This window comes from Solanum stenotomum, chromosome 7, assembly GCF_019186545.1.
Source record: "Solanum stenotomum isolate F172 chromosome 7, ASM1918654v1, whole genome shotgun sequence".
NCBI lineage: Eukaryota > Viridiplantae > Streptophyta > Magnoliopsida > Solanales > Solanaceae > Solanum > Solanum stenotomum.
The window spans coordinates 53,330,005-53,356,143 of NC_064288.1; the positions used below are offsets into that span (position 1 = coordinate 53,330,005).

At 32.7% G+C, this 26,139-nt stretch overlaps 2 protein-coding genes across 2 annotated transcripts in view; both read left to right on the plus strand.

Annotated features, from left to right (window-relative positions):
• LOC125871797 (probable 2-oxoglutarate-dependent dioxygenase SLC1) overlaps positions 1-11,559 on the plus strand; it is a 19,682-nt gene extending 8,123 nt beyond the window's left edge. The window contains exon 4 of the mRNA XM_049552471.1: positions 11,064-11,559. Coding sequence (XP_049408428.1) covers positions 11,064-11,126 — 63 coding nt within the window. The 3' untranslated portion in view covers positions 11,127-11,559. The remainder of the gene's footprint in view (positions 1-11,063) is intronic.
• The window catches only part of LOC125871798 (probable 2-oxoglutarate-dependent dioxygenase SLC1), a 22,521-nt gene continuing 4,993 nt past the window's right edge, over positions 8,612-26,139 (plus strand). The window contains exons 1-2 of the mRNA XM_049552472.1: positions 8,612-8,738; positions 18,723-18,835. Of these exons, the coding sequence (XP_049408429.1) occupies positions 18,727-18,835 (109 nt within the window). The 5' untranslated portion in view covers positions 8,612-8,738; positions 18,723-18,726. The remainder of the gene's footprint in view (positions 8,739-18,722; positions 18,836-26,139) is intronic.

The window sequence follows — 26,139 nt, forward strand, 5'->3', positions numbered from 1 at the left end:
ACCCTCGACCCCCCATCCTCTACCCCCTCTCACCCTCAAAAAAAATAATTTAAGTTTGTTTTAAAAAAAATATTTTCAACTTCAAATTTTTATCTTATCACCCCTACCCTCGACATAAATTGTGGTCAAATTGTATTCCATCTGACATACTCGAATTAATATCATCACGTATCTCCTCGGATTAATATCATCTCGTATCACATCTTGTTGCTGCTGAATACTTTGTTTTTCGTGCCATTTGTAAACATTGGCACTANATTATTATTAATAGTTACTTCTGTTGGGCTATTGCCCGTGTTCCAGTCAAAGGCCCATGGCCTAATCCTACTTGAAAAAGGATTGGAATTATTCTTTTTATTTGGTTTCCAATTCTATTAGGAAAAGGATTGGAATAGTAATCAAAGTTGGAGTTGGTTTTGGCTTTGTAAGGAAAGGCACAACTCTATAAATAGAAGATGGTCTTGAGAGAATAATTTAGATTGCTCATTAGTATTGTCTTTGAAAGACATTAGGACATAAGAGAAGTTTTTGAGAGAGCTTTCAACAAGAGATAAGAGATAAGAAAAAAGAGTTCTTTTGTTGCAGTCTTTTATTCCGACCAGCAACCTTCAGATCGTGTTTGACGATTAACTAACCGTTGGATCGGGCTGAAATTTGTACTGAGTGTTCCTGACATCTTGTAGGTTGATTTGAACGGTGAAGATCGGATTTGGAAGTCAACAAGATCCTGTTTTAGGTCACGAACAGCAGCTGGATTTGGGTGGTGTTTCTTTCTATTTATCTTTTGTTGGTGTAGCTATTGTTTGTTCTCTTTTGGCACTTGTTGTGTAGCCATTAGAAGAATAATTATAACTCTCTTATTGTTATAGTGAAGCAAATCGGATCTTGTCGATCCCATGGTGGTTACCTTCGTTTTGAAGGATTTTTCCACGTTAAACTTGGTGTTCTTTATTTTAGATTTTCGTTTTCATCTTTTTCATCACAACAACTTCGATGATCATATTGTCTAGTACAACCATATCCTAAAATAAATCGATCCAAATAGGCATGGCTTGTTTCATTGTCAAGGCTGCAAAAGAAAAGTGAAGCACTTGACAATAATAGCTAAATTCCAATCCCCATATTTTGAAATAGCTAGCTCCGATCTTCTTTATCATTTATTTAGCTTATTCATTTCAAGTCTTCTCAATCGTATTTAAGTGGCCTTTTCAATTGATCAAGATAGGATACATTATGTGTAATATTATTGATTATATAGGTATAAATATTGTAGCCTAAGTTGAATTTTATAAACAAACAAAAACCACCCAAAATTTCTCTAAAATTTTCACGTTGGTTGATTTGAAACTATTATTCAACAACATTGACATGATGACATCCACAAAATGATGAACTACCATATATACAAAATATATTGAAATTGAACAATTAAATGATAAGGAGATTCAAGTTCACTGCGTCAAATGTTTTTCACTGGTCCAATAGTAGTCCTCTTGACTTGTCCCCTCCAGGTTGCAACAGCCTAATCACAAAGCATAACTCAATAAACTCTAGACAAGAGTTGAGTTCAAAGCTCCACAAAAAGAAGACATCTCTTCTACTAATAAGAAATCTGTATTTTCAACCCTAGTTGGGTCAGCCTAGGGTGATTGAGAAGATTTGAAATCGAACAAAATATTGTCACTTTTCGGGTCTGCCTAGGGTGATTGAGAAGACTTGAAATTGAATAAAATATTTTGTCACTACCTAGTTTTTCTATTTCTTCTTTGAAAAATAAAGAAATTGATGATTTTGAGTCAAGAAGATGTAAAAGAGCTAGAGTAGAAAAATATTTTGATCCTGATTTTTATGTGTCACGGAGAAGGAGAAATTTCATTGTGTATGCCAATAGAAAAATATTTTTGTTAATTTATTCAATTTGAAGGCTAAATTTTCAAAAAAAATATTTCAATATTATAAAAATATTATATTTATTATTAAAATATATTAAGATTGCACAAATGCGGGCATATTAAATAGTATTCATTAGTTGATAGACATGTTTTTAGGTAGAAGGAATGCAAATTTGAACTTTTTCCAATAGGTTAAGTTTTTTTTTTTAATTCAATAGGTGAAAAGAGTGTATTTTTGAATCATTTATTTATATTAAGGACATTTTTGAACCAATAGATGAAAGAAAGACATTTTAAAACCATGACTAATATGTGATGGGGTTTGAACATTTTCCCTTTTACTTTTATTTTTAGATTTGAATTAAAGGACATGAAACAGAAAAAATATTAAATTCCTTGTTTTGGATCATTTTTTCATCTCTCAAAAAATGGAGTTTAATATATTATTTTTATTTCTTACTTACACAATTTTTCATTTTCTAAAAAATGTGAAATCTTATTACTATTATTTTTATTTCTGCGTTAACTCTTTGATGATAAAAGATAACAAGTTAAAATTAAAACAAATAAATTTTATCAAAAAAATGTAAAATAAAAAAATTCTCTCTCATCTGAGCTTTGGCGCACATTAGTATGCACTAACTTGCACCTCGCCGAAAATGGGGAGGGGACGACCACGCAGAGCAGCGCAGAGACATTGCGAGAAAGAAATACTTCATGGCATTAGCACTAGCACTAATAAAACAATGCAGGCAGCAAAACAAAGGTTCGAGACAGCTCCGAACACTCCAGAAGGAACCAACAATATTTCGGAAGTGAAATCAGATAAGAGCAAAGGGGAAACTGCAAGGGCGGAACAATGGCCGGAACTAACGCAATACAGAGGAACTGGAGGAAACAATAGCCAATCTTTGCAAGGAATGAATGGAATAATAACAGAGGACATATCTGCAATTAAATTGAATATGCCTGAAAAAACACCAGAAAAATCATGGGCGAACTTGTTTGCTACGAATCGTATGGCTACTAGAGGTATGAATCTAACTTACATACCTCCAATAATTGTTGAAGGAGAAAAGGTCGTGGAAATATTGGCTGAGGATATAGCTCAGGATGAATTAAGTGAAATGGAAACCTTCAATGGTTGTCTATGTGATGGGTACTGCACCATTAATATGAGCTATGGAGAGATTCATTCTAAGTCAGGGTAATTTCTCTAGTAAACCAGTGGTACTGTATCATGTTGATGGATACTTTGTCATAAGGTTTGCAAATGAGAAAGAAAGGATAGAGTGCTATGTTCAGGACCTCATTACTTACTAAGGAGACCAGTTATTATGAAGCCATGGGATCCAGATTTTAACTTCAAGGAGGAAATCCTCACTACAATTCCATTGTGGGTGACGCTTTCGAACCTGCCTTTAAACTGCTGGAACTCTGTTGTGCTTAGTAAAATAGGTAGTAGTTTGGGGAAGCCTTTGTATGCAGATGGATGTACTACACAAACAAGTAGAATCTCATTTGCTCGAATACTTGTTGAAATGGACATAACAAGGATACTAGCTACTGTGATCAAGATTCAGGATCCAAAGGGGAGAGTTATTGAGGAACAAGTGAGGTATGAGTGAAAGCCAGTTTTCTTCCAGAAATGCTTACAGATGGGACATTCTTATGATAAACCAAGAGTACCACCACCAAGGAAAGGGCAGGGTCAAGGGCCAAGGAAGAAATGGAAGCCAACAACAGGAAATGAACTGGTTAAGGACAGTGATCAATAGACTATTGAAAAATTGACATCGGACCAGGAAGAATGGCAAACTGTGAGGCATAGAGCAGCAAAGAAAGGGGTAATGCAGATTGATTATACTGGACATGATGGCAATACAAATACTGAGGACACTGTTTGTGCAACTGGGCAACATAGTGGAAGACTAGAGGTTGTTACTCATGAGGCACCACCAAAACCCCCTAATATAATATGCTAGTAACCTGGAATGTTAGAGGGTTCAACCAAGAGGTCAAACATAAGGAACTGAGGTTGTTCGTCAAGAGGAATAAAGTAACTATTATAGTAATTTTAGAACATAGAGTTAGAAAAGAGAAAGCTAGGAGTATTATCAATAAAATAATGCCAGGATAGGAGTGGTGCACAAATGATACAAATGAAGTTAGAGGCAGAATTTGGGTTGTTTGGAATCCTACTATGGTCAAATTCACAGGGTGGAATCATAAGTTCAATATGTACATGGCCTGGTAGATATGCAGCAAAGTGGTTTTAAGTTTCTATTTACAGCAGTGTATGGCCTGTACACCATAGCTACCAGGAGCTCATTATTGGAAAAGGTAAAACAGTTGAGCACACACATCAGGGAACCATGACTGATCATGGGAGATTTTAACTCAATTTTGGCATAAGAGGATAGACCCATTGGGAGTCAAGTACAACTGGCAGAAATCAAAGATTTTAGAGAATGCATTATTCACAGTAATATCACAGAACTACACACAGTAGGGAGGCAATATACATGGAATAATAAACATGTGTTTAGCAGGATAGACAGAGCACTGGTGAATGATGAATGGGTAATTAGAATGCTACATTTGCAAGTGATGGTGATGGAGCCCCTATTCTCAGACTACTCCCCTCTGAGTATAGAAGTAGAAACACAAAGAGACATAAGGAAGAAGCCATTTAGATTTTATAACTGCTTAGCACAACATCCTGACGTCAAACCCACAATATAGATAAGCTGGCAGAGACAAAATGGAGGAATGCAAGGGGTGTGGAATAGTCTGAAGATTGTAAGAAGAGAAATGCAACGTTTAAACAAAAATGAGTATGTAGGGATCACAGGAAAGGTCCAGCAGCTACGAAGAGAACTTGTGGCCAAACAGAATCAAATGCAACATACACCTATTCCACAACACATGATAGAAGAAGAGAAGGAGATGAGGGCACAATTGACCAAATAAAGCTTGATTAGAGAGTCCATTTATAAACAGAAGTCTCGAATGCAATGGCTCAAATTGGGGGACTCAAACACTACATATTTCTTTGCAAGTATGAAAGGAAGGAAAACTCAGAATCAAATCACAATGATCACCAAAGAAGATGGCACAATCATAAGGACTCTATATGAAATTACAAAAGAAGCTGTGGGGTTTTACAAAGGATTGTTAGGAAAATCAACTTCACCCATGCCAACCATGTAACCAGTAACAATGAGAGATGGCCTTGTGCTCACCAGAACACAACAACTTGCACTCATACAACCTTTTACTGCAGAGGATGTCCTAACAACACTCAAAGGAATTGATGATAATAAAGCACCAAGAGCAGATGGTTTCAATGCACACTTTTTCAAACAAGCATGTACAACAATAAGAGATGAGGTAACAGATGGTGTATTGCAATTCTTTCAAACCAATGAGATGTATGGCCATGTTAATAAAACTTCTGTAACTTTGATCCCAAAAGTACAACTCCCTAGCTCCATTAAATAAAATAGACCTATTTCATGTTGTACCACCTTATACAAGATAATTTCTTAAATGCTTACACAGATGTTACAAGTTGTAATGAACTATCTTGTGGATCCTAGTCAGGCTGCTTTTGTACCAGGTAGAATGCTGAATGATAATGTGATACTAAGTCATGAACTAGTGAAGGGGTATGGAAGGAAAGGAATTTCACCTAGGTGCATATTTAAAATTGATATGCAAAAGGCTTATGACTCTTTGGAATGACATTTTCTGGAAGAAGTCCTAATTGGGTTGCAAATACCTGCATAGTTTATAACATGGATAATAAGATGTGTTAAGATAGTCTCTTATTCTATAATGATAAATGGTAGTCCCAGCAGGCCTTTCCAAGCAAAAAAAGGGGTGAGACAAGGGGATCCACTATCCCCGTATCTGTTTGTGCTTGCCATGGAGTATTTCACTAGACTACTGAAGTCACTGAGGTACAACAAGTTCAAGTTTCATCCAAGATGCCATAAACAATAGATCATACAATTGAGTTTTGCTAATGATCTTCTTTTGTTCAGTAGAGGAGATGTCCAATCAACTGTCCTCTTGTATGAATGCTTTCAGCAGTTTTCACAAGCATTATGTTTAATAGCAAATCAGGCCAAAAATTGTGTGTATTTTGGTGGAGTGTCAGAACAAGAACAACAGTTGATATTGCAGCATACAGGCTTCACAAAAGGCAATTTACCTTTTAGGTATCTTGGAGTCCCTCTAAGCTCCAAAAAATTGTCAATAAGCTAATGTCAACCACTGCTAGACAGGATGCTGGGAAGAATCAACACATGGACTGTGAAATTTCTATCTTATGCAGGGAGGCTCCAGCTGGTGCAAAGTGTGCTAACTTTCATTCAAGCATTCTGGGCACAAATATTTTTACTCCCAAAGAAAGTGTTGCAGCAGGTGGAATCTATATGCAAGAGATTCCTATGGAATGGTGATACACAAACTAAAGGGAAAGTTCTTGTAGCATGGGATACAATTTGTTGTCCAAAAGTTGCTGGAGGCCTGAATATTACAGATATGTATATGTGGAATAAAGCAACAATACTCAAGTATCTGTGGGATTTGGCTAAGAAAAACTATAAGTTATGGATTGTATGGGTTCATACTTACTACATCAAAGATAGGAGACTATGGGAAGTACAAGCTAATCAAGCTTCTTAGGTTGTGAAGAAAATACTACAAGCAGGACATTGGATCTCAGAAGCTGGATTACAAGTGACAGAGGTGATGGAGGCAGAAACTTTTGCAATCAAGGATATGTACAAAAAACTTAGAGGTGAGCTAAGCAAGGTGCCATTGAGAAGAATGATTTGCAATAACCAAGGCAGTCCTAAATGGACCTTCATCCTGTATTTGGCTATACCAAGGAGATTGTACACAAAAGACAGGCTAGACAAATGGGGGATTCACACTGACTCAATTTGCTCACTATGTAAAGCAGAATCAGAAACACATCAACACCTATTTTTTGCATGTAATATGGCAAATGTGATATGACAAAGGTTACTTCATTGGTTGTCCATCAACAGATGCAGTGCAGGGTGGTATGAAGAGCTAAAATGGACTACACTGCATGCTAATAGGAAAACTATACAAGATGAAGCATACAAAATGGCATTGGCAAGAGAGGAATTACAGAATTTTCTTCCAACAAAGGGAGATGACCATAGAAGAGATTACAAAACAAATCATTCAAGAAATTCATTGTAGAAGTAGCATGATTCCTAGAATGGCTAATGCAATGCAGAATTTAAATTTCTATCATTAGTAGATTTTCTAGCATAAGAGCCTGGTTAAGGCAATGGTGATGGGCTTTGAGACTTGGGAATATATCCATGTCCTAAGCTTCAAATTTGTACATCTTGAAAATCTGGTAATATAATTACAGTTACCAATTTTTTTTTTTATCAAAATAGAAATTAGTCTTTAGTCGATCTAAATCATGGCCTAAATAGGGAACATTTGCGTAAATTGGCCATCGAACTTTTAACGTCCTCATGGTTGATCATATTGCTTAAAATTGTACAGCCCCTTTCACTTTTTTGCCACTTCACTTTTTTAACCCAGCCCACCCAAACATATACCCAACCCACTAAATATATAAACCTAACTTCTCTTCCACACCAAACTTCACCCTTCAAGCTGCTGATATTAATTGTTTTCTCTTGAGCTGTTGGTATTCATTGTTTTCTCTTGAGCTGCTGGTATGCATTTACAATAGATCTGTGTACTGTGATATGAGCTAGCTATTGATTATTGGGTTCTGTATTTACTTAATTTTAGAATAGCTATTCATTATTGGATTTTGTATTTACTCAATTTTAGAATAGCTATTGATTATTGGGTTCTGTATTTACTCAATTTTAGAGTAGATCTCTATATTGTGATACTAGCCAGCTATTAATTATTGGATTTTGTATTCACTCGATTATAGAATTGATCTCTTTATTGTGATACTAGACAGCTATTGATTCTTGGGTTTTGTATTCACTCGATTATAGAATTGATCTCTTTATTGTGATACTAGACAGCTATTGATTCTTGGGTTATGTATTTACACAATAGTAGAATAGATCTTCGTATTGTGATACTAGCCAACTGTTGATTGATTATTGGGTTCTGTATTTAATACGAGATTTAATCATTAATTACTGACTGCATTATTGACTTTGACATAGGAAATATACCTATCAATAATTCATTATTGTGTATTTCTCAGTTTATGATTGATTTTAACAGTTGATCGTCAAATTTCTTGCAGTTTGAAATTGAAAGATGACATTGGAAATTTACCTATCAATAATTGATTATTGTGTATTTCTCAGCTTACGATTGATTTTAACAGCTGATTGTCAAATTTCTTGCAGTTTGAAATTGAAAGATGACGTAGGAAATATACCTATCAATAATTGATTATTGTGTATTTCTTAGCTTACGATTGATTTTAACAATTGATCGTCAAATTTCTTGCAGTTTGAAATTGAAAGATGACATAGGAAATTTACCTATCAATAATTGATTATTGTGTATTTCTCAGCTTACGATTGATTTTAACAGATGATTGTCAAATTTCTTGTAGTTTGAAATTGAAAGATGACATAGGAAATTTACCTATTAATAATTGATTATTGTGTATTTCTCAGCTTACGATTGATTTTAACAATTGATCGTCAAATTTCTTGCAGTTAGATATGGGACAAGTTTTAATCAAACAAAAGATGGTGTCTTTTGTTGGAGGGACTTTCTCAAGTTGGTTTGTGACCTTCTTTATCAAGTCCTTCCTTATTGGCCTTCTTCTCCCTCTGATTTTAGGTAAGATGAAAAGTTCTTTTAGTTTATGCTATTAGGGTCGTTTGGTCGGAAACAAGTTATTTCAGGATAACTTATCTCACTATGTATATATATGGATAACTTATCATATCACTATGGTGTAAATGGTGGGATAAGTTATACCAAACATGACAGCCAAACAAGATACCAAAATTTTATCCTTGAACTATTTTTTTTTATCCCAAGACTATTTATTTTTATCTCTTACACGAAACGACCCCTTAATGTATATAAATTGAGCTCGAGTTTTGCAGCAACGGTAATATAATCTTCATTTGATTTATAAATCACGAGTTTGAGTAATGGAACCAGTCATTGAAATTTGCGTTAAGATAGATTGTTTACATATATCATGTCCCTCTAGCTAGGATATTACCATATGTAATTGTAGGGATACTTCGTGCATCGGATTGTCTCTTTTTGTTTGAAATAAATTAAGTTGGAGTCTTGGAGTAACGGTAAATTTATCTTCATGTGATCTATAGGCCACGATGTTAAGCTGTAGAATCATCTTTTCACCCTTACATCAAAATAGGTTTCGTATAAACATCCTCTAGGATGGGGCACTTCCTCAAACCCGATGTAAACTCACAATACTTCATACACCGGACTGTCTTCTAAACATATAAATTATACTCCCCCTATCAATTCTTCCATTATATATTCTTCCTTGCATGGTTATCACTATAAGCAAAGGGTTACAATCCCTAGTCTTAACAACAAACCATGTACTAGATAATTTGATCATGATGTGATTGTATTATATTATATTGTAATTGTCATAATCATTATACTCTCTGTTTTAATCTATTAGTATTTTTTTTTCCTTTTTAGTCCATTTAAAAAGAATGGTTTGTTTTTTCGATTATTTTTTAGTTTCAACTTTTTACATGATATAATTAATACCATAAGATTAAAAGATATTTTGATACAGTCTACATGGTGTATCTTTTAGTTTAAACCACATAATTCAAAAATATTTTTTATTTTCTTAAACTCTGAATCGTGGCAAAATCAGACAAATAAATTAAAATGAAGAGAGTATAACTAAACAAGATTATATAATTCTTTTTAACATTTTGTATTGAATTTTAAACAGGGAAATGGCAGTCACATACTCAAAAGAGACCAAAATCTTATTTATAAAGTTAGTGAAAGCCATCCTAGAAAGCCTTGGAACTAATGTTGCAACAAAAAACAAGACACAACAAAATGATGATGATGATGAAATGTTAAAAGAATTTGAAGATGGAAGCCAGCTAATGGCTGTTAATTTTTATCCACCTTGTCCTAAATCCTGATTTGACACTTGGAACGCCACCTCATTCTGATTATGGATTCTAACTCTTCTACTCCAAAATGAAGTTAAAAGGTTTACAAGTGAAGTGCAATGATGATTGGGTCACTATTCAACCTATCCCTAATGCTTTTGTGGTCAATGTTGGTGACCACCTCGAGGTACGCGATATTTTTGGAGTTTAATTTTTATATGTTGACGTGACATCTGACGTATATTAAAGGTCTTATAATTACAATTTGATTGCTTAATAGAGAGATTAAAGATTTAAATTATATAAGTTTTGTCTTTAGGTAGCTAGGTTTTTGTTGCTGAACTCGTTAGATGTTAGACCACCTTGAGGTACGAGATGTTTTGAAGTTTAACTTCTATATACTGATAACATGTGAAAATTTATAAATCATCAAACTGCTCAACAAATAACTACAGTTTATATATACAGAAGTGAATTTAGAATTTAAATTTCATAAGTTTATCGTTTAAGTTCTTAATGTTGAACAAATTTGACGTTTGAAATTATGGGTTCAAGATTTCAAAAATGCCTCCATAATATTTTGATAACTCTTTGATTTCAATATTTCACGTGATATATTTAAGATTAATTCAAAATCTTCGTAATTACTTCTTCTAATCCAAAATAATTTGACACAAAATCAAGAATGTATTTGTCAATTCTTTTTGTCAAATTTTCCCTAGACATATTCCTACTTCAATAAACAAATTTCATTATGCCAACTTAAAGAAGAAATCATAATTAAGAATATTTTAACAAAACTCCTATTAATTTTTGGAGTAAGTGAATCCTATAATTCATGTGCTCAAGCCTAAAACATCAATTATTTTAGATGGGAAGGAGTATTATCTTCTATTTCATCGTCAGTCAAATCAAATGGAGTACTATTACAAACAATAAACTATTAACTCCAACAATTTTTTTGAACTTTAATTTTCATTTAAAGTTCCAATTTCATAATTTTTTGACATGATTTTTTTATTTTATTTTCTTGCAGATATTTAGCAATGGGAAGTACGAAAGTGTGTTACACAGAGTTCTTGTGAACTCTTTAAAGTAAAGAATTTCAGTGGCTTCTTTGCATAGTCTTCCATTCAATAGCATAATAAATCCATCACCTAAATTAATTAGTGAAACAAATCCAAGTCTTTACAAAGACACAAATTTTGCTGCATTTCTTGAGTACTTAAAATCTTGTGATTCCACCAACAAAAGTTTCCTTGAGACAAGAAAGTTAACATGAAAAAAAATAAAATCAAACACTACTAGACAAGTTCGATTTTATCCGAATCTTCATAGAAAAAGAAGAAGTGATTCACCAATCACTACATTCTAAATTCCATCAAATCATTAAACATGATGGTTGCTCGCTCTTGGATGATCAGTGATTAATCGACTACCAGATCGATGAAGAGTCTCTCTAAAATTTGCTCTTTGATCAGAATTCTTTTGTTGCAATTTTGACAGTTGACCTTTTAGAGGAAGGTTACGACAAGACGAACTATTTATCATAAGGATAGGTGTCAAATGAAAGTACAGTGAAAGAACTAGAAGAATTTGGACAAGTTTTGTGTATTTTGACTTTTTCATTATTAGTTACTATTTTTCTTTTGATTGGTTAGATCAATTATTATTAGATATTATTGGTTTGGTATATAGTTCACATCAAGTTAACGACATATTTGTATTGAGAATATATAAACGCATATACAATAGCTCTAGCTTCTTCCAAATTATATTGTATTTACGAGGAATCTTCCCTCTTCATTAATTTCCTTTGTAATTGGTGCATGCTATTTTTATTACTTCTTGTTCATGTATTTTGAAATTTATTAACCATATATTTATAATTCGAGAATCCTAAAATAAAGCACTTTTCCTTAATTGGTCTTATATATCGGTGCATGTTTGGATATATTAATATAAATCATAATTGTTTTTGAATTTTTATGAGTGAGTTGGAATGAAAATTATAAACTTGAAGTCGAATTTCCACTTAACCCGAGGGTATATCGGAGGAGGGGGTAAAGATTGCGTACATACTATCTTCTCCATATTAAACTTCTGAGATTACACTAGGTTTGTTGTCGTCCAATTTAAAGTTGAATTTTAAAAAATTATAACAATTCCATGTTCAAGCAGGTTTTCGAGAAAAAACAAAGGAAAAAATTTCAAGCCAAACGGGCACAAGCGTCCATTTGGCCATATATTAAGAAATTGAAAATTAGAGTTTTTGAGAACTTGAAATATTTGAATATAAACTATTCAAAATTTGATCAAATTTNTCAGGATCCAAAGGGGAGAGTTATTGAGCAACAAGTGAGGTATGAGTGGAAGCCAATTTTCTGCCAGAAATACTTACAAATGGGATATTCTTATGATAAACCAGGAGTACCACCACCAAGGAAAGGGCAGGGTCAAGGTCCAAGGAAGAAATGGAAGCCAGTAACAGGAAAGGAATTAGTTAAGGACAGTGATCAGCAGACTATTGAAAAATTGACACCGGACCAGGAATAATGGCAAACTTTAAGGCGTAGAGTAGCAAAGAAAGGGGTAATGCAGACTGATTATACTGGACATGATGGCAATACAAATACTGAGGACACTCTTGTGCAACTGGGCAACATAGTGGAAGACTAGAGGTTGTTACTCATGAGGCACCACCAAAACCCCCTAATATAATATGCTAGTAACCTGGAATGTTAGAGGGTTTAACCAATAGGTCAAACAAAAGGAACTGAGGTTGTTCGTTAAGAGGAATAAAGTAACTATTATAGTAATTTTAGAACATAGAGTTAGAAAAGAGAAAGTTGGGAGTATTATCAATAAAATAATGCCAGGATTCTTTTTCTCTTTCATAGCTCCGCACAATAGAGACATTGTAGTGCTAGACTAGATTTACCAGCGGACAATTGAAAAACGATACGACCCAGGACCAATTCTGGTTCTTCTTTCTATCAAAATAAATCGAATTCGAAAGTGCACCACCCTTCTTTACTTTACAACCAGCCTCCGACCCAAGGTGTTTTTAGAAAAGGTCAGCGGGGCAACTCTTCTTATTCTTCTTCTTTCTTAGTTGAAGTTCCTATATTGGTTTTTTCTTTCTTTTATGAATGTTATAACTCCTAATTCTTTGGGAGTGGTGCACAAATGATACAAATGAAGTTAGAGGCAGAATTTAGGTTGTATGGAATCCTACTATGGTCAAATTCACAAGGGTGGAATCATCGATTCAATATGTACATGGCCTGGTAGATATGCAGTAAAGTGGTTTTAAGTTTCTATTCACAACTGTGTATGGCCTGTACACCATAGCTACCAGGAGCTCATTATGGGAAAAGGTAAAACAGCTGAGCACACACATTAGGGAACCATGGCTGATCATGGCAAATTTTAGCTCAATTTTGGCACAAGAGGATAGACCCATTGGGAGTCAAGTACAGCTGGCAGAAACTAAAGATTTTAGAGAATGCATGATTCACAGTAATATCACAGAACTACACACAGTACGGAGGCAATATACATGGAATAATAGACATGTGTTTAGCAGGATAGACAGAGCACTGGTGAATGATGAATGGGTAATTAGAATGCCACATTTACAAGTGATGGTGATGGAGCCCCTATTCTCAAACCACTCCCCTTTGAGTATAGAAGTAGAAACACAAAGAGACATAAGGAAGACGCCATTTAGATTTTATAACTGCTTAGCACAACATCCTGATTTCAAACCCACAATACAGACAAGCTGGCAGAGACAAAATAGAGGAATGCAAGGGGTGTGGAGTAATCTGAAGATTGTAAAAATAGAAATGCAACATTTAAACAAAAAGGAGTATGTAGGGATCACAGGAAAGGTCCAACAGCTACAAAGAGAACTTGTGGCCAAATAGAATCAAATGCAACATACACTTATTCCACAACATATGATAAAAAAAGAGAATGAGATGAGGGCACAATTGACCAAATGGAGCTTGATTGAAGAGTCCATTTATAAACAAAAGTCTCGAATGCAATGGCTCAAATTGGGGGACTCAAACACTGCATATTTTTTTGCAAGTATGAAATGAAGGAAAACTCAAAATCAAATCACAATGATCACCAAAGAAGATGGCACAATCATAAGGAATCTATATGACATTACAAAAGAAGCTGTAGGGTTTTACAAAGGGCTGTTAGGAAAATCAACTTCACCCATGCCAACCATGTAACCAACAATAATGAGAGATGGCCCTGTGCTCACCAGAACACAACAACTTGCACTTATACAACCTTTTACTGCAGAGGATGTCTTAACAACACTCAAAGGAATTGATGATAATAAAGCACCAAGAGCAGATGGTTTCAATGCACACTTTTTCTAACAAACATGGACAACAATAGGAGATGAGGTAACAGATGGTGTATTGCAATTCTTTCAAACCAATGAGATGTATGACCCTGTTAACAAAACTTCTGTAACTTTGATCCCAAAAGTACAACACCCTAGTTACATTAAAGAATATAGACCTATTTCATGTTGTACCACCTTATACAAGATAATTTCTAAAATGCTTACACAGAGGTTATAAGTTGTAATGAACTATCTTGTGGATCCTAGTCAGGCTGCTTTTGTACCAGGTAGAATGCTGAATGATAATGTGATACTAAGTCATGAACTAGTGAAGGGGTATGGAAGGAAAGGAATTTCACCTAGGTGCATGTTTAAAATTGATATGCAGAAGGCATATGACTCTTTGGAATGACATTTTCTGGAAAAAGTCCTAATTGGGTTGCAAATACCTGCACAGTTTATAACATGGATAGTGAGATGTGTTAAGACAGTCTCCTATTCTATAATGATAAATGGTAGTCCCAGCAGGCCTTTCCAAGCAAAAAGAGGGGTGAGACAAGGGGATCCACTATCCCTATATCTATTTGTGCTAGCCATGGAGTATTTCACTAGACTACTGAAGTCACTGAGGGACAAAAAGTTCAAGTTTCATCCAAGATGCCATAAACAACAGATCATACAATTGAGTTTTGCTGATGATCTTCTTTTGTTCAGTAGAGCAGATGTCCAATCAACTGTCTTCTTGTATGAATGCTTTAAACAGTTTTCACAAGCATTATGTTTAATAGCAAATCAAGCCAAAAATTGTGTGTATTTTGGTGGAGTGTTAGAACAAGAACAACAATTAATATTGCAGCATACAGGCTTCACAAAAGGCAATTTACCTTTTAGGTATCTCGGAGTCCCTCTAAGCTCCAAAAAATTGTCAATAAACTAATGTCAACCATAGCTAGACAGGATGCTAGGAAGAATCAACACATGAACTGTGAAATTTCTATCTTATGTAGGGAGGCTCCAGCTGGTGTAAAGTGTGCTAACTTTCATTCAAGCATTCTGAGCACAAATATTTTTACACCCAAAGAAAGTGTTGCAGCAGGTAGAAGCTATATGGAAGAGATTCCAAGGGAATGGTGATACACAAACTAAAAGGAAAGTTCTTGTAGCATGGGATATAATTTGTTGTCCAAAAGTTGTTGGAGGCCTGAATATTACAGATGTGTATATGTGGAATAAAGCAGCAATACTCAAGTATTTGTGGGATTTGGCTAAGAAAATGGATAAGTTATGGATTGTATGGGTTCATACTTACTACATAAAAAATAGGAGACCATGGGAAGTACAAGCTAATCAAGCTTCTTAGGTTGTGAGGAAAATACTACAAGCAGGACATTGGATCTCAGAAGCTGGCTTACAAGTGACAGAGGTGATGGAGGCAGAAACTTTTGCAATCAAGGATATGTACATTAGAGGTGAACTAAGCAAGGTGCCATGGAGAAGAATGATTTGCAATAACCAAGGTAGTCCTAAATGGACCTTCATCCTGTATTTGGCTATACCAAGGAGATTGTACACAAAAGACAGGCTAGACAAATGGGGGATTCACACTGACTCAATTTGCTCACTGTGTAAAGCAGAATCAGAAACACATTAGCACCTATTTTTTGCATGTAATATGGCAAATGTGATATGGCAAAGGTTACTTCATTGGTTGTCCATCAACAAATGCAGTGCAGGGTGGAATGAAGAGCTAGAATGGACTACACTGTATGCTAATAGGAAAACTATACAAGATGAAGCATACATAATGACATTGGCTGCAACTGTTTACTACATTTGGCAAGAGAGGAATTACAGAATTTTCTTCCAACAAAGGGAGAGGACCATAGAGGAGATTACAAAACAAATCATTCAGGAAGTTCATTGTAGAAGTAGCATGATTCTTAGAATGGCTAATGCAATGCAGAATTTAAATTTCTATCCTTAGTAGATTTTCTAGCATAAGAGCCTGGTTAAGGCAAGGGTGATGGGCTTTGAGACTTGGGAATATGTCCATGTCATTGTTTTCTCTTGAGTTGCTGGTGTGCTTTTACAATAGATTTGTGTACTGTGATACAAGCTAGCTATTGATTATTAGGTTCTGTATTACTTAATTTTAGAATAGCTATTGATTATTGGGTTCTGTATTTACTCAATTTTAGAATAACTATTGATTATTGGGTTCTGCATTTACTCAATTTTAGAATAGATCTCTATATTGTGATACTAGCAAGCTATTAGTTATTGGGTTATGTATTCACTCGATTATAGAATTGATCTCTCTATTGTGATACTAGACAACTATTGATTCCTGGGTTCTGTATTTACACAATAGTAGAATAGATCTTTGTATTGTGATACTAGCCAGCTGTTGATTGATTATTGGGTTCTATATTTACTCGATTATAGAATTGATCTCTGTATTGTGATACTAGCCAACTATTGATTATAGGGTTTTGTATTTAATACGAGATTTAATCATTAATTACTGACTGCATTATTGACTTTGACATAGGAAATATACCTATCAATAATTGATTATTGTGTATTTCTCAGCTTACGATTGATTTTAACAGTTGATCGTCAAATTTCTTGCAGTTTGAACTTGAAAGATGACATTGGAAATTTACCTATCAATAATTGATTATTGTGTATTTCTCAGCTTACAATTGATTTTAACAGCTGATTGTCAAATTTCTTGCAGTTTGAAATTGAAAGATGACATAGGAAATTTACCTATCAATAATTGATTATTGTGTATTTCTCAGCTTACGATTGATTTTAACGATTGATCGTCAAATTTCTTGCAGTTTGAAATTGAAAGATGACATAGCAAATTTACCTATCAATAATTGATTATTGTGTATTTCTCAACTTACGATTGATTTTAACAGCTGATTGTCAAATTTCTTGCAGTTTGAAATTGAAAGATGACATAGGAAATTTACCTATCAATAATTGATTATTATGTATTTCTCAGCTTACGATTGATTTTAACAGCTGATTGTCAAATTTCTTGCAATTTAAAATTGAAAGATGACATAGGAAATTTACATATCAATAATTGATTATTGTGTATTTCTCAGCTTACGATTGATTTTAACAATTGATCGTCAAATTTCTTGCAGTTAGATATGGGACAAGTTTAAATCAAACAAAAGATGGTGTCTTTTGTTGGAGGGACTTTCTCAAGTTGGTTTGTGACCCTCTTCCTCAAGTCCTTCCTTATTGACATTCTTCTCCCACTGATTTTAGGTAAGATGAAAAGTTCTTTTAGTTTATGCTATTAGGGTCGTTTGGTCTGGAACAAGTTATTCCAGGATAACTTATCTCATTATGTATATATATGGATAACTTATCATATCACTATGGTGTAAATGGTGGGATAAGTTATACCAAACATGACAGCCAAACAAGATACCAAAATTTTATCCTTGAACTATTTTTTTTTATCCCAAGACTATTTATTTTTATCTCTTACACGAAACGACCCCTTAATGTATATAAATNGGTTCCTCATTCGCCATGTCACGTCTAGGCCCTAGGCTTGGGTCGTGACAGATATAACCATATGTAACTGTAGGGATACTTCGTGCATCGGATTGTCTCTTTTTGTTTGAAACAAATTAAGTTGGAGTCTTGGAGTAACGATAAATTTATCTCATGTGATCTATAGGCCACAATGTTAAGTTGTAGAATCATCTTTTCACCCTTACATCAAAATAGGTTTCGTATAAACATCCTCTAGGATGGGGCCCTTCCTCAAACCCGATGTAAACTCACAATACTTCATACACCGGACTGTCTTCTAAACATATAAATTATACTCCCCCTATCAATTCTTCCATTATATATTCTTCTTGCATGGTTATCACTATAAGCAAAGGGTTACAATCCCTAGTCTTAACAACAAACCATGTACTCGATAATTTGCTCATGATGTGATTGTATTATATTATATTGTAATTGTCATATCAATATACTCTCTGTTTTAATCTATTAGTATTTTTTTTCCTTTTTAGTCCATTTAAAAAGAATGGTTTGTTTTTTCGATTATTTTTTAGTTTCAACTTTTTACATGATATAATTAATACCATAAGATTAAAAGATATTTTGATACAGTCTACATGGTGTATCTTTTAGTTTAAACCACATAATTCAAAAATATTTTTTATTTTCTTAAACTCTGAATCGTGGCAAAATCAGACAAATAAATTAAAATGAAGAGAGTATAACTAAACAAGATTATATAATTCTTTTTAACATTTTGTATTGAATTTTAAACAGGGAAATGGCAGTCACATACTCAAAAGAGACCAAAATCTTATTTATAAAGTTAGTGAAAGCCATCCTAGAAAGCCTTGGAACTAATGTTGCAACAAAAAACAAGACACAACAAAATGATGATGATGATGAAATGTTAAAAGAATTTGAAGATGGAAGCCAGCTAATGGCTGTTAATTTTTATCCACCTTGTCCTAAATCCTGATTTGACACTTGGAACGCCACCTCATTCTGATTATGGATTCTAACTCTTCTACTCCAAAATGAAGTTAAAAGGTTTACAAGTGAAGTGCAATGATGATTGGGTCACTATTCAACCTATCCCTAATGCTTTTGTGGTCAATGTTGGTGACCACCTCGAGGTACGCGATATTTTTGGAGTTTAATTTTTATATGTTGACGTGACATCTGACGTATATTAAAGGTCTTATAATTACAATTTGATTGCTTAATAGAGAGATTAAAGATTTAAATTATATAAGTTTTGTCTTTAGGTAGCTAGGTTTTTGTTGCTGAACTCGTTAGATGTTAGACCACCTTGAGGTACGAGATGTTTTGAAGTTTAACTTCTATATACTGATAACATGTGAAAATTTATAAATCATCAAACTGCTCAACAAATAACTACAGTTTATATATACAGAAGTGAATTTAGAATTTAAATTTCATAAGTTTATCGTTTAAGTTCTTAATGTTGAACAAATTTGACGTTTGAAATTATGGGTTCAAGATTTCAAAAATGCCTCCATAATATTTTGATAACTCTTTGATTTCAATATTTCACGTGATATATTTAAGATTAATTCAAAATCTTCGTAATTACTTCTTCTAATCCAAAATAATTTGACACAAAATCAAGAATGTATTTGTCAATTCTTTTTGTCAAATTTTCCCTAGACATATTCCTACTTCAATAAACAAATTTCATTATGCCAACTTAAAGAAGAAATCATAATTAAGAATATTTTAACAAAACTCCTATTAATTTTTGGAGTAAGTGAATCCTATAATTCATGTGCTCAAGCCTAAAACATCAATTATTTTAGATGGGAAGGAGTATTATCTTCTATTTCATCGTCAGTCAAATCAAATGGAGTACTATTACAAACAATAAACTATTAACTCCAACAATTTTTTTGAACTTTAATTTTCATTTAAAGTTCCAATTTCATAATTTTTTGACATGATTTTTTTATTTTATTTTCTTGCAGATATTTAGCAATGGGAAGTACGAAAGTGTGTTACACAGAGTTCTTGTGAACTCTTTAAAGTAAAGAATTTCAGTGGCTTCTTTGCATAGTCTTCCATTCAATAGCATAATAAATCCATCACCTAAATTAATTAGTGAAACNCTTTCGGAAAGGTCACCACCTTTCATAAAAGTCACAACTTTTCATAAAAGTCACAGCTTTTCATAAAAGTCGCAACTCTTCATAAAAGTCGCAACTTTTCATCAAAGTCACAACTCTTCATAAAAGTCGCAACTCTTTATTTTCCATTCACACCTTTTAAAACCCAACAAATTTTATCCGAATCTTCATAGAAAAAAAAGAAGTGATTCACCAGTCACTACATTCATACTAAATTCAATCATTAAACATGATTGGATGATCAGTGATTAACCGACCACCAGATCGATGAAGAGTCTCTCTAAAATCTGCTCTTTGATCAGAATTCTTTTGTTGCAATTCTGACAGTTGACCTTTTAGAGGAAGGTTACGACAAGACGAACTGTTTATCATAAGGATAGGTGTCAAATGAAAGTGCAATGAAAGAACTAGAAGAATTTGGACAAGTTTTGTGTATTTTGACTTTTTCATTATTAGTTACTATTTTTCTTTTGATTGGTTAGATCAATTATTATTAGATATTATTGGTTTGGTATATAGTTCACATCAAGTTAACGACATATTTGTATTGAGAATATTATAAACTCATATACAATAGCTCTAGCTTCTTCCAAATTATATTGTATTTACGAGGAATCTTCCCTCTTCATTAATTTCCTTTGTAATTGGTGCATGCTATTTTATTACTTCTTGTTCATGTATTTTGAAATTTATCAACCATATATTTATAATTCGAGAATCCTAAAATAAAGCACTTTTCCTTAATTGGTCTTATATATCGGTGCGTGTTTGGATATATTAATATAAATCATAGTTGTTTTTGAATTTTTATGAGTGAGTTGGAATGAAAATTATAAACTTGAAGTCGAATTTCCACTTAACCCGAGGGTATATCAGAGGAGGGGGTAAAGATTGCGTACATACTATCTTCTCCATATTAAACTTGTGAGATTACATTAGGTTTGTTGTCGTCCAATTTAAAGTTGAATTTATAAAAATTATAACAATTCCATGTTCAAGCAGGTTTTCGAGAATAAACAAAGGAAAAAAATTCAAGCCAAACGGGCACAAACGTCCATTTGGCAATATATTAAGAAATTGAAAATTAGAGTTTTTGAGAACTTGAAAATATTTGAATATAAACTATTCAAAATTTGATCAAATTTCATAATTAAACAGATATTTGAAGATATTTTTTCAAAATTATTTTCAAAATTGATAACCAAATGCTAGATTGTATTTGGTTTTTAATATAAATTGAAGTTGTTTTTTACTTTTTGTGAGTAAAATGGAATAAAAAAGTTGAAAACATCTTTTAAGTATTATTTTTGAAATTCTTAAACATTCTGAAATGCAATCTTAATATGTTTTCCGGAGTTTTTTTTTAAAAATCATAGTAAAACCCTTCACTTTTTAAGTTTTCAGTGCCTGTTGAAGAGGATTTTGTCATTTTACTATTGGATCACATTTCAACTGAGTTGGACACAACAAAGTGACGTGGAATATCAAAAAGTGTTCTAAATTTGTTCTTGTTATTTATCCGTTTAATATAAAATAATTTTAATTTTCAAATATTATTTTTCACTTTATAAATAAAAATTATTTTTTAAGAAAAATTCACCATGAAACATGACCCAATCGCTCAAGCTCTATGTCAATTTTGGAAACTTTAAAATAATATTTTGTCCTTATATATGTTCACAAAGCAAAAGAATGATCAAGAAGCTTTGAATAGAACTCTCCATTTAAACCCAATAAAAACATTATAATAGTGGTTATATATATTTATTTTTTGGTATAAGCCATCATACTTTTTCATATTTGAAAATCATGTTTAGATATTTATTTGGATCAAAATGAATATATTTGAAAGCCATCACACATGTTCATTGTATTTTGTATCATTTGGAGATAGTGTATACACTTACAAAAGTGGACAAAATATTCACAATTACATGTATCTTCAAACAAAGTTTAATTAAATTATATACACTATCACGTCATCTAAAATACTGGCAAAAACATAATTATAAGTTATAACAAGAAGGTTTGATATATATATATATATATATATATATATATATATATANTCCACCAAGAGTAAATACATATCCACTCGTGGATTTTACTCTATTTGATCCCGGTGATCCAATTTACATCACTATATCCTTTCAATACTGTATGATATTTGTATAATGCAAGACATAGTTTTGAGTATGTTTTAAATACCCCAAAACTCTTTTCATTTTCATCCAATGAGGTTAATTGGGATTATTTGTGAACCGACTCAGTTTATTAATAGCACAAGCTATATCTGATCGCGTACACTTTTTGATATACATCATACTTTCCAATACTCTAATATAATCCAATTGTGAGTCACTTTCACCTTCATTCTTTTAAAGTGTAAAGCTCACATTATTGGAGTCTTGACAATATTAAAATCCAAATATTTGAACTAGTCAAGTACTTTTTCAATGTAATGAGACCGTGACAATGCTAAACATCTTGGAGTTCTAAGGATTCTTATACCTAAGATCGCATCAGCAACTTCAAGATTTTTCATTCCAAACTTGCTTTTCTAGCATACGTTTAGTAGCATTTATGTCATTAGTGTCTCTATTGATGATCAACATATCACCAATTATACAAACAAACAATGACCTAGTGATTTTAATGTAAACACATTTATCACTTCCATCATTCTTAAAGCCATTTACCAACATAGTTTGGTCAAATATCTTTCATTGTTTGGGCGCTTGCTTTAGTCCATAAAATAACTTAACAAGTTCGCACACTTTCTTTTCTTTACCAGGAACCACAAAACCCTCGGGTTGTTTCATGTAAATTTCTTCCTCCAATTCTCCATTTAAGAGAGTTGTTTTCACATTCATTTGATGAATTTGGAGGTCATATACCACAACTAACAAAATTAACATCCAAATGAATGTAATTCTAGTTACTGGCTAGTATGTGCCGAAAAGATCAAGACCTTGTTTTTTGTCTTGCTTTATATCTGTCAACAATTCCATCGACTTTCATTTTCCTTTTGAGGATTCACTTTGAACCCAAAGGTTTATTTTCTAGAAGAAGATCAATTAACTTCAAATATGGTTGCTAAAGATTTCATCAATCTCACTATTGACACCATCTTTCCAAAAGGATGAGTCTATAGAAGACACAAGAAATGTTACAAAATCATATTCGAAGGAAGTAAATGTCCTTTGACATTTACTACGCCTCTGAATCTCTTTATTAAGTACATTCTCCTTTTTCCTTTCCAAGGTGTTTTAGACCCTTCACTAGATTACTCAAGTCTAATTTTACAGTCCACAGTCATAGGTCCTATTATAATCCTTTTAGAAATAGGAACTTGGACTTTGGGTAGACACCCCCACACTTTGAAATAATTCAAGTTGAATTTTCTTCCTTTCCATTTCTCTTATGGAATAGATTGTGTCCTGAACAAACAAAATTGCTTTCTTTCTGAAAAGACAAAACTTTTTGTCGTTCCCTTTTATAGTAAGGATAGTTCATCCATACAAGTTTTGTGGTAAACTAGAACTCATAAGTAATGCATTGACCATTTCCTTCAAAGTTAAGTTTTTTTTTTCATTAGATTGAGGTGAATAGGGCAGCAGTTTGATGGATAATTAACATATTTCTGCAAAATGAGATTTATACTCTCCATCCCTATTACTTCTTATCTTTTTCCCAACTGATTTTCAACTTCAATATTATATTGTCTAGACGTTTCTATTGCTTCATCCTTACCATTCAGCAAATAGACATAGTCATTTCTAATGCAATTGCCAATGAAAGTTACGAAATACTTTTTTCCACCATGAGATGGTGTTGACTTCATATCACAAATGTCAGTGTAAATCAATTCTAAGGGATTAGAATTCCTTTCAACAGATTTATAAGAATGCTCAGCATACTTAGATTTCACACAAACTTGACATTTTTTTTTAATTTATTGCACTCAAAGTTAGACAAAACTTCTAAGTTGATCAATTTTCCTTACGAGGTTTTGTAATTGACATGTCCCAAGTGTTCATGTCACAAACAGTTTGACTCAAGCAAGTAAGAACAAATAAAAATATTTAGTTTGAAAAGCTCTCCGCGAGGTAGCTTTTTCTCACAGATATTTGTTCCTATTTCTTACAATTTTGTATGACACAAACATTGTTTATAGTCATCACCTTGTCAAATGTCCTTTTCAGCAGGACCTTTTCATAACTTTCAATTTGATTGTTATAGAACTACCCGTGAACAAAGTTTCATCAGGTCCAATAAAGGCAATATAATCCAAATGTTTCTTTTACAAAACATAACGAATAATTATTCACCAATATTCATGTCTATGCAAATACTTTTATTATAATAGACATATTTTCATGAAAAATCACAACATTTTAAGTGACACTTTTTCATAAAAGAACACTTTTATTTTGAACAAGTATATATATAATTTGGTAGTTTCATACTAGTCACATCATACTAGTAATAGAGAAACTCAACAACCACAATATCGAATATACTCCAAGAATTTTGTGGGTCTAACATAATACAAAAGTATCATTGAATTTCATATCTTTTGCTCCAAAATTAATTAGACACCAAGTCTAATTTTATCTTTATCATAAGCAAAGAACCCCCACATTTTAAATATGATCTCAAAAATATTTTTCAAGTATTTGAAAATAGTTTTTCCACATATTTTCCCAGACTATCAAAATGTCATTGGCACTATGAAACCTCTTTTGAAAATATTATTCTACAAAAGAATTATATTGCTTCAATTCTCTTTGACAATATTTACATAGTGTCAAAGTTCATTCATAGAGGCACAAAATCACAAACTCTAAGTCACTGGTATTTTTCAATATATCACAAATAGACATACCACTTAGTATTTAGAATACTAACAATAAAGACAAAATTTTTTTTGTACAATTTATTTCTATATAACAGTGAGTTTATAGAAAGTCAAAAGTACAACATTGACTTATTATGTGAAGTTTTCATAATTTTTCAAACCAATTGCATAGTCTGATTTATCCAGAGTAATAAACTACAAAAGTTTTTAGCCTACAAAAATCAGACACAATCAAATTTCACATGAAGTACAAAACTACAAAATTTTTTTTTTTTTAGTCTCCAAACAGAATTAAACATATTCTTTATCACATAGAAATGTTTTTCTTTTCAAATAGTCTTCCAACTATAACATTTTGACATACTATTTATCAAACAAAAATGTGCATCTCTCATTTTGCAAACTAAAGAATTTTAAAGGCAATACTATTTGCCAAGAAAAATTCATTCCACAACAAATGGTTTGCAGATCTTTTTCCGAAGATACACATGATAAAAATTCAAAATTGTTAACTCTTAGAAACTATTTTCCTCCTTAGATAAATAATAAGAAGATTACCTGGTGTAATCTTTAACCGAAATAGCACCAATTTTTTCTGTACATTCTCACTTCGACCTTGCTAAACAAAGCACCAAATTATGGAGAAGTAATGCCTTAAACTTCTACTTCCATGATATATTTCTCTCAATTAGTAGAATATAAGAAATACCAACAGTATAATAATTTCCTTAAGATTGTTGTTCATCTTGTATTCCCAAGATACTTAGAACAAAACTTTGAAGAACTTCGTAAGACACAATAAAGTTTAAGAACATTTTAACAACTAGAAAATTAAAACTAGTAGAGAAACTAGAATAAAAAACAAATTAGGAAAAATATATGAAATATTTTTTCTTAAAGAAGAATTGTTGTCAATCTGTGTTTAAAGAATCTTACTGATTCCAACAAACTTTGCAGAAACATGAAGTTGCCAAAGTTTAATGAACCAGTGAAGAACAGAAGAACATAAATTAATTCACAAATCTAAAATCCGTAACACATACCAGAATCTGGAAAAACAGAAAGAAGATCAAGCCCACTGAATGCACAGTGTCCCCTTAAGGAAATTATTCCCCTCTAGTATCCGAGGTTTGATTTGGAATATGTCCTCCCAGGATAGAATGATCTCAATCACCAGTGTATTGATACC